Source organism: Dromiciops gliroides, chromosome 2, assembly GCF_019393635.1.
Source record: "Dromiciops gliroides isolate mDroGli1 chromosome 2, mDroGli1.pri, whole genome shotgun sequence".
Lineage (NCBI taxonomy): Eukaryota > Metazoa > Chordata > Mammalia > Microbiotheria > Microbiotheriidae > Dromiciops > Dromiciops gliroides.
The window spans coordinates 291,295,113-291,304,614 of NC_057862.1; the positions used below are offsets into that span (position 1 = coordinate 291,295,113).

Consider the following 9,502-nt stretch of genomic DNA (forward strand, 5'->3'; position numbering starts at 1 on the left):
ATCATATTAATTTTTACTTTACAGGGCACAAGTTAAATATATTTGATATCCATTCTGAATAAGTGAAATTTAAATTAAATGAGGCTTAACAGTTGTTTAACTCTAATTGGGGTTCTCTTGGCAAAGATAGTGGGAGTTGTTTGCCATTTCCTTCTCCAGGCAATTTTAGAGGCAAACAAGTGACTTGCCTAGGGTCACACAGCTATTAAGTTTTTGAGGCCAAGATTTGAACTAAGGAAGATGAGGACTTATATTGTTACTGTACACAAATTACTTCCCACTACTAGTGGAACCCAGGTGTCCTCCCAAAATGATTCTTTGGACTATATGCAAACTTCTCTAGAAATTAATTTTGCTCAACTACAAAATTAAACAAGTGGCTGATTATCATCTTTTTTTGGCTTAAAACATCAGTATAAATAAGATTGTTAGCTATCATTTGAATAGACTGAATTTCAGTGATCAAAAAAAAAATTGATTGCTACTTCCCTAACCAAGTTATAAACTTGGATAAATACTCACTTGAAGTGTTATGGAAGAAGGGAATTAAAGGAATGTTTCCTTCAATAGTTCAACTACAGCAGGTGTCAAACATGCAGGTAAGACTGTTAATACTCCAGTGTGCTGCCTGAACAGATTAAAGTATAATTACAAAATACTTAAAATAAAAAATAGAAGTCAGCATGTGGCCCACCAAGAACTTTAAGTACAGGTTAATGAGCCTGAATTAGAAGACCAGAGATCTACCTTTTAAAATTCTGATAAATGGCTAAATAATACTTATTTGCACCCTCAGTCTCTCGTGCCAAATGCAAACTCAGGTTGATCACACACTAAATCAAGAGTAGGTTTTTAATTAACCATTTGCTCACATCAGATTTTTCTTTTCCTCTTTCATGACATAGAACTGAAAAACCAACTTACAATCTTTACCAACTGGTTGAGCTAGTCTAACAGGAAAGCCAAACATTCTGAATACTTGACAGATTTCAAGCCACCTTAGCTAACTGGAAGCCCAAGCAGCCATACGAAAATTAAGTACCTCAGTTTTCTACGGGGTTGATAATGGAATATGCACAAGGAAAAACCTTATCTAGCAAAGCAAAAATATTAATTTAAGGACTGCCCCATTTCTCTGTACATGGATATTAATTCACTTCAAATATAAGATGGTAAGAAGGTCTATCTTTAATGCTTGTCCCAATGGAACAATGGTCGGTTCATTTCTTTCACATTTTAACCAGAGGATGGGATGGACAAACTCCCTGAGGCAGTACACAGCAAAGACATTTCCAAAAAAGTTGTAATTATTATGTCTTATTAAAAAAAAGTTAAGGTCTCACAAATGCAAAAGGCTCAATATTAATTGTTTAATAATCAAGTAATGTAGAAGAAAACAGGAAAGTTTAAAGACAATGGCAGAGAGCAAAGCATACAATTGCTCCTCAGGATAACCTTTGTGAATGTTTTATTTTCTTGAAGCTTCCAAATTTAGTTACATTTTGATCCCTTCAGATTTCACATTGGTCCAGTGTACAAGATTTCCTGTCACTTAGTGTTTCAAAAACTGAAAATATTCTTTACTTATAAAAGATTTTTAAAGAACCATGCTAGCTTGCTGTTTTAAGTGACCCTCTATATCATAATCCTGTCACAGCCTGTGCATTTCAATTTTAAAACATTTTCTGACATTGAAAGAAATTCTGGTGTTTTCACAATACGTTTGCATACCAATTTCTTTACATCTGTGAGGTCAGTCAGGTGGATTTTCCCCAAACCTAGAGATTCTACTTTTCAGCAATGGATCCTCAATTTTGAGTATTCACTTATATTTTCAAGATAGCAAAAAATCCCTTTATAAAGATGGTTGTTTTGAAATATTTCCAAGTCTGGGCCAAAAATTTTACATCTGGAAACTATATAAAGAGTCAAACTCTTCTGAAAATCCAGGCCGGGACCACCCCCACCTGTAGTACTCAACACCCATCACAATTTTGTGAATATCGGGCTATTGTCAATGTAAAATAAAAAATATACCAAGTCACACTCTGTATTACAGGTTCTGACTTATAAAGTACGCTTTTAGCTTTATTTCAGTCTTTTTAAATAAGAATGTTTAGAAAAATCAAGTTAGACATATTAACACTTCTTAAAAATTTTGGCAAGATAGTGCCCAAGTTCCAAACAGCACAAGCTATATCAATGTAAAAAGGCATGAAAGATATCAAACCAAAATATCAGGGCAAGTAGCACACTGAAAAGGTATGCCCAAACATTTTGAAGCTGGGATCTAAACTATCATGGTCAAGGCTGAAAAATTCTCAGTGATGTTCACTGTTTTAGATTAGTGCACATCTTCTCCCTGTTTTCCCTAAAATACATCTTCCATTTGGCTGTTACAGGTAAACCTATTTAATCACATCCAAAAAGTTTGAAATTTCACTCAGCAGAATTGCTACACATACAGAAATACTCTCCATTTGTTTATATGGAAGGATTCTCAGCTTAGCCCACATGTACATTGCACTAAACCTCAATGACAACATGGAGCAAACATAAATTTGCACAGTTCAAGTTTCAAAAAAAGTCTTTCAACTTTTGTTTATACTTATATTCTCATCAACTTTCAATTAAACAAGGTGTTACCCTCTCATTTTTATGGTGGCATTTACTACTCTAACAATTTCAGATGCCAAATTTGAAGGGTTAGAAATAGAGGGATTTTCCTTTTCCCATATATTGCTAACCAGGATTAACTAATGTCAAACTATCAACTTTTCCCCAGGTGAAGCCCTCCAAGAAATATCAAATCTAATAAGCTCCAAAGATCACAAAAAACTCAGCCTTTTTTCCCTTCCTCCCTTAAGCTGGCTGAGACACTGAAACCTGTCATTTTAGGCTCAAGTCATTCAAAGTAACAAACTGAAGAATGACCAAAAACAAATTTTTATTTTTACAACTAAATAAATGTAATTTAAATGTGTCCATCACTAGTTTTTTTTCCCCCAAAAGTAACATGCTATAAATAAGCAAACTAAACCTGGGCACTGATGTATATGGACTCCCTAGATGTCTCACTGGGCTTAGTTACAGAAGACCACTCACAGTAAAAAGACATTTTGAGTACAAAGTGTAGCATGATGTTAAGCCATTTTTAGCTTCTGCACATACATGTTGCACTTCTGGCTGAAAATGCAGAGAAATTCGAAGCATTACACTGTAAGCTCGGTTGCACTGTTTTAAATGGCATCAATATCAATGTCATCATCCTTATTATCAGCAGACTTCACAGTTTCAACTTTAGGTACGCTGGCAGTCTTAGAATACACCACCTAAGAAACAAGAGCAGTTTTATTTAGTAGGAAAAACCATGCATGACAATCTTGTCACCTCACATTATTATGTGTAGAAATCAGAGCTATTTATTTTTTCATAAAATAAAATCATAGTGTGTGTCAAAAATTTTGTCTGACTCAAAGGGAACTCTAAATGCATTCATTGGTATAAATCTATCCCAAACAATTATATACCAATTATATCACATTATATTCCATTAACTACCTTAGAATCTTAAGAGTGATATTAGGGATGGAGCAGGAAGAAATGCTCTAGCGAGTGCCTCTGATTAACAGGATGTTTTCCACAAGCAAGTATTTCTATAAATTTCTTTATAAACACCCCCCCCCCGAATTTGTATCCTACAAGCAAAATACCTCAATATTTTCATCTTCATCTTCCTCTTCTCCACCAGAAGATTCTTCTTCTGCTTCCTTTAGCCATTTTATAAAGGGCTCTGCTTTGACACGAATCTCTTTGGCAAGTTCCTTTGAGACATATTTCTTAGAGGCCTGAACAAATTCATCATTAGTTTAGCTTCATTTGAAAAATCTTAACACTATAAACTCTTTAGGAAGTTTTAAGCAAAAACAAACAGCCCTATCACAAAAGAAACATTTTCCCACCTTTTCTGACCAGCTAATGATGACCTCTTCTTCCAAAAGGTCTGCATCATACATTTCCTTCAAGATATGTGGAATTTTGGAGATGAGTTGAGCTTGATGCATAGCTACCACACACTCCAAACCATGAAGAAGATATCTCTGAGCTTTTTTGTTATTGTGGCAGAACTGGAAAAACATAACTTAGCATGAGACAGCGTTCAAATAATCAAAACACCAAACCCTTACTCTTGAAATCTATAAGGACAAACACCTTATCTTAGTTCATAGATACTTGGTTACTACCCACCAAAGAGAAAGCCTACGTTGCTAGTAACCCTCTCATATATTACATGGATTCCCCCCACCAAACAAAAAAAACTTTTACTTAAAAGTTAGATGTAAATCCCCAAAAGGATAGCCATAAAAATCAGCTGCTTACTCGTAGAAAATGACGTCTATACTTCTTAATTTGTTCTCGAATCTTCTCATTAAAAAGAACCTCAGTCAAAACAAGAGGGCCCATAGCTTTTACATCCAGTCTTTCTGCTTCTGCGACAATTTCTTTATCAGAAGTATCGATAATACCTTCCTCTTTCTTTTTCTGCAGGAAGGAGACAATAGCTGAAAGATACATTTTGCTGCCTGTTTAGTATCCAATATAGAAAATCTAAGGGGGAAAAGGCTATTAAGAGACATTTTGTATTACAACAAGCCAAGTGGAAAATTTGTTTCAGATATTCTGTACCTCATTCTTCTGGTTGTCTAAGAATGAAATCACCATTACTACTTATCTAGAATTACTTGCCCTGAATGAAATGCTGAATGTAAAATAATTCAAAAAAGCTCTTTAAGTATATTAAAATATACATACACTTTACCTTTACAAAGTCAAATAAAATATTGACTCTTTCTTCAACTGTCCTTTCTAGGTCATCACTAAGTGTCAGAACTTTTGCATGATCGCTAATTTCATCCATTCTTCGCCTTTGAGCTTCTTCGGTTGTGTCCTCTCCCCAATCTTCATCCTCATCATCTTCCTGTATAAAACCAAAAATCTTAGTTGACAACTTACAGCTGTATTTTGGAAAAAAGCTTGAATTAGTGGGCCTTTCCCTGTGGAAAATACATTTTTGAATACTTAACAAAAGAGAAAGCTACTTCTTTGCCTGGTGTTTCTTCCAAATAAATTTACTTTTACCCTAATTAAAAAGCCACATAAGATTCATATACTGCTATATTCTATATGGTCTTTTATTGCCTATCTTTAGGATCTCTGCCCACATCAAACTCGGATCCCCTCATACCTGTGAAGTGTAAAGAACTAACAGGACTGTACTTCTCACACTCACCACAGCATGTGGAGGGTTAAGTTCATTGGGTGGTGGTGGTGGTGGTGTAGTCTCATTGCTGGACACAGAACCATTTTCTTTGTCTTTGCCCTTTCTATTTTTCTTTTCTTTTTCTTTTTTTCCCGTAACACTGTCACTATTCTCTGAGGAAGAAAGGGGAAGAAGACAAAGTTGAATCCCACAGTTTCCATTACTATTCACCCTCTCAAGCCTATTTATAGTTGCCAAGAATAGGACCTTCTAGGTCTTCTTTCCTCTGTGTCCTAATAATTAAAATAAGTTTCAATATGAAGTATTTTGGTACTGATACTGTTTAAGTCTATATAACAGATGGTCTCATTAAAGAGAGATCACTGGAATAGGTTAGACTTAATTATTTTTTGCAAGTTGAAATTGTGTCAGACAATTTTTTGTCTGCCACAGAGTGTTACTTGCAATGGTCAAAGAGGAAAAAAATGTGTACAGAGCCAATCCCTCAGGAAACGATACTGCTATTATCTAAATACATGTTTTATACGTTTAAAAACAACAAACCTAGTATGAATTCCATTGTTATATCGCATTACACACAGGTAGATACTTACCAGGTGGGTTCTTGAGAATGAATGTGCAGAGTTTATGGTTTGTGTCAAGCATGCCTCGATAGCCACAGGCTTTGCAAGAGTTACCTATTGTTTGTTTCTTAGGATTGACATGCTGTCAGAGAGAAAATATTAAACAAATTTAGCATATTATTTTGTCTAGAGATACCCAGACAGACTAGATATCTACTTAGCTTTAAAGACTAAATATTAACATCGACTTTGTCAACACATACAAATCTATGCAAACAATTCACTTACCAGATCAGTTTCAGGATTCTCACACTCAGGACAGAGAACAAATTTTTTAATGAATCCATCCAACATGTCTTGCAGCTTATTCGCCTCATGAGATCCATTGACAATGTAACGGTCATTCTTAACATCAAACTGGGTCTGTGCTCCCAGCTCGCAACCAAAATATTTGGTGGGATCTTAAGGGAGGGGAAAAATTGAATGAACTAAAAGACCTTGTTTCACTGATATTTACTTCACTCATTACTGTTATCCACCCAAATATGTGCAATAATTGCCCCATGTTAAAAGCCATTTTTGTTTCTAGAACATTGTTTATGCATATGCATACACTAGAGTACCAACTAAACATGAGTTAAGTGAAAAACCTTCTAGTTCTGTTCCCAATGTTTTGACTCAATCCATAGCCCCAAACACAAGTTTTCAGTTCATAAAAAATATCAATGGAATTATCAACAGTGTATTTATTCATATTTCTTTAAAAGATATTTTTTTTAAAAGATATTTCTTTTAAAAGATACTTACACGTTGGAGGCCGATTAAGCGCCTTTGCAACGTCAACCATGTTGACGATAACTGTCTTTATTCCATTTCCTTTGCCCTCAACCTAAAAAGCAAAGTTTAACACTGTCATTTTTGTTCTAGAAAAGTAGACCATTAATCTCTTAAAGGACACATTTGACCCACAAAAAAATAATATACATCAAGCTATTGAGACTTACCCACATCTTGTCCTCCCCAAATCAACTAGAAAAGGAAATCAGTAAACATTACCTTAGCAATCAGACGGGGCATTTTGTAGCGATAGAACTGATCTGAAACGCTGCGGTTGACGTTGACAGACATTTTGGCTTATTAGTAGTAGTTTTATCAATAAGATGAAGAGATCTTTGATTGCAACTTTTTGGTATCTTCTGTCTGGAGAAGAAGGGATGACATAAACGACTGCAAGAGTTCTCGGTCTCTGACATGAAAAAGTTTTTGCCACAGAGGCTGTAAGCGTCTTGCTTGTATGCTATATTTCCCCAATACAGGTACCAGTGGCTGCGCAACAGCTCTGAAAAAGAAGGGGAGGTGGGGTGAGAGAATAAACAAATTTTAGAGACTTCTAGAATGAAGAATATTCTTTGCTGACTTATAAGCTTTCCTATTGGTCTCAAAAAGCCAAATCTAATGTCATATAGAATCACTAAATTGGGGGGGTGGGGATGGTTAAGGACTTACAAATGTTCTCAATTCAGAATACACAGGAAAACTTGGCAAAGGAACAGCCCCTTTTTCTTGTTGAGAGAAAAATCTTGCTTTTAAAAACCACAGCCAAGGGACTCAACTATACCTATTTTAGTTTTTTTCATGTTTCTCAAGTCTTGTCAGATATTTAAATCCCCTAACCCTACATTGTATCCATTTTTGACAGGCTACTTGACCTTGGATGCATTCTCCAAACTGGTTCCCTCAATTCATCAGAATATAGAAAACAAGTCTAAAATAGTGTTTTGATAGTGGTTATTTAGGCAACAGCTTATACGAAATAAAATGTACAAAGTGTAATCTAAGCTAGTATATATCTCAAGCTTAATTTTATGTAGAAATTCTTGTTCTAAAAACAAATCAGAAAGAGGAGGCTATTTTAGTCACAAGTCACCCATTTTGCTACCAGGGCATAAAACCCGAAACCACACGTTAGTAAATGGAATTCAGTTGAGTAGCTTCTGGTTCGGTCTAGCATTCTCCGTTTCTCTTGAAAAAGGTGCCCGCACATTCACTGTTACCTGTATCCTAGCGCCATCACGGATAGCAGGCTTATGGAAGACCTTAAGTATAATTTCTCTCTAGGACAAGGGATGGAGCACCAATAGGGGATACCCTACAGATGGCTCAACTAAGGAGTGGACAAGATTCTCCCCGAGCTGCCTCGGAGTTCCGGGCACCTTTTTCCAGCAGCAGCCTCACCCACAGGGTAACAGAACCAACAGAAAGAATCAGAAGGAAACGAAACCGAGGAGCAGCAGAGGCCTGGAAGTACTGCGGCGCCGGGCCCTCCTCTCCCCTCCCCCTCGGCAGGCTCCTCCCCCAGCCCGGCTGGATGACTCATAAATGCAGCAATTAAGCACTGAGTCAGCTTTTGAGGAGGCGTGGCGCATGCGCAAAGCTTCCAGATCACCGCCCCCCCCCCAGTCGTTCGTCAAACACCAGCCTGGGTGCGTCCTCTTCCCGGGGGCGGGGGGTCATACCCGCCGACCCCGGGACTTCCCCTTTCCTCTCCCAACTTGTGGGGGTTCGCGAAGTAAACTGCGCCACGCGACTGGGGGGGGGGAGGTCACGAGGAAGTAGAGCCGCCATTTTGTGCGGCCGCCATCTCCCCAGGGCCGGGGCGCCTCCTCACACGCTTCCCGCCGCCGCCCCCGTCCCGCCAAAGCCCCGCCGCCCGCCCTCCACTCACCGTTTTCGTCAAATAAAGACATAAACCCAACGCTGCTCGCCCGGGACTGGGATGAAGTGTCTGAGGCGCGGTATAAACAAGAGTCCGAGCTGCAGCAAGAGGTGGAGGAGGAGGAAGGGAAGAGGAGGAGGAAAGTGGAGGAGGAGGCGGAGCGGGAGGAGCGGCCCAAGCCAGGTGCCGCCGCCGACCAGCGGGGGGGAAGGGGGGGCGGTCCCAGCGACGTCCGGGGGGAGGCAACACCCTTCGGCACCTGGGAGCCTGGCGACCTAAAGGGAGAGAAACAGAGGCGCCATTAACAGGAGCTAGTTCCTGCGAGAAAAAGCATCAGCGCAACCTACCTACCCCACCCGCACGCCCCGGGCGCTGCTAGTCGTCCCGGGAGCCCAGACCCGCAGCAGCTTTAGAGTAAGGAGGGCCCGCGGGGCCGGAGCCGAAGCCACTTCAGACTCACCTCTGGAATGTTCTCGCTCTGACTGAACAACGCCGATGCCGCCGCCGCGATCAATCTACCCCCCCAGGCCCCGCCTTCCCTGGTCCAGCTATCCCAGTCCAATTGGCTGGTGGACCGCTCGAGCCCGCGCGCTATTGGCCTTTGCTTCATGTCAATCACGGCCGCCTGCCTTCCCCCAGTGTCTCGCTTCCCTACTTTCACACCCGCCCTTACGGAAACTCCCAACCTATTGGCCGATGGACCGCTCGAACTCGTGCACCACTGGCCAAGACCTCGAGTCAATCACGGTTTCCTGCCCGCCTCGCCGCCTTGTCCCTTCCCCCGCCTCCCCAAAGCCCCGCCCCCGCCCGTCCCAACCAATTGGTCGGTGAGCCCTTCCAGTGTGCACACCATTAGTGGCTGTGTCGTGTCAATCAAGGTCTGCCGCCTTTCCCTGTCTTCTCTCTTCCCCTTCTCCACACCCACCCCTCGACCAAACCAGC

The 9,502-nt window shown here is 39.9% G+C and overlaps 1 protein-coding gene and 1 non-coding gene across 2 annotated transcripts; both read right to left on the reverse strand.

Annotated features, from left to right (window-relative positions):
- Positions 1 to 1,165: 1,165 nt before the first annotated feature.
- On the reverse strand, positions 1,166 to 9,175 carry EIF5 (eukaryotic translation initiation factor 5). Its single transcript, XM_043981667.1, has 12 exons — positions 9,021 to 9,175; positions 8,570 to 8,835; positions 6,901 to 7,183; positions 6,652 to 6,733; positions 6,133 to 6,305; positions 5,875 to 5,986; positions 5,291 to 5,433; positions 4,820 to 4,978; positions 4,381 to 4,542; positions 3,963 to 4,127; positions 3,714 to 3,848; positions 1,166 to 3,332 (listed from the first exon to the last, which is right to left on the reverse strand). Exons 3-12 carry the CDS (start codon positions 6,970 to 6,972, stop codon positions 3,240 to 3,242), a joined length of 1,296 nt encoding a protein of 431 aa, XP_043837602.1. The 5' UTR covers positions 6,973 to 7,183; positions 8,570 to 8,835; positions 9,021 to 9,175; the 3' UTR covers positions 1,166 to 3,239.
- On the reverse strand, positions 5,599 to 5,723 carry LOC122745080. Its single transcript, XR_006355371.1, has one exon. It is a non-coding gene; the product is annotated as a small nucleolar RNA SNORA28 (small nucleolar RNA).
- Positions 9,176 to 9,502: the final 327 nt, after the last annotated feature.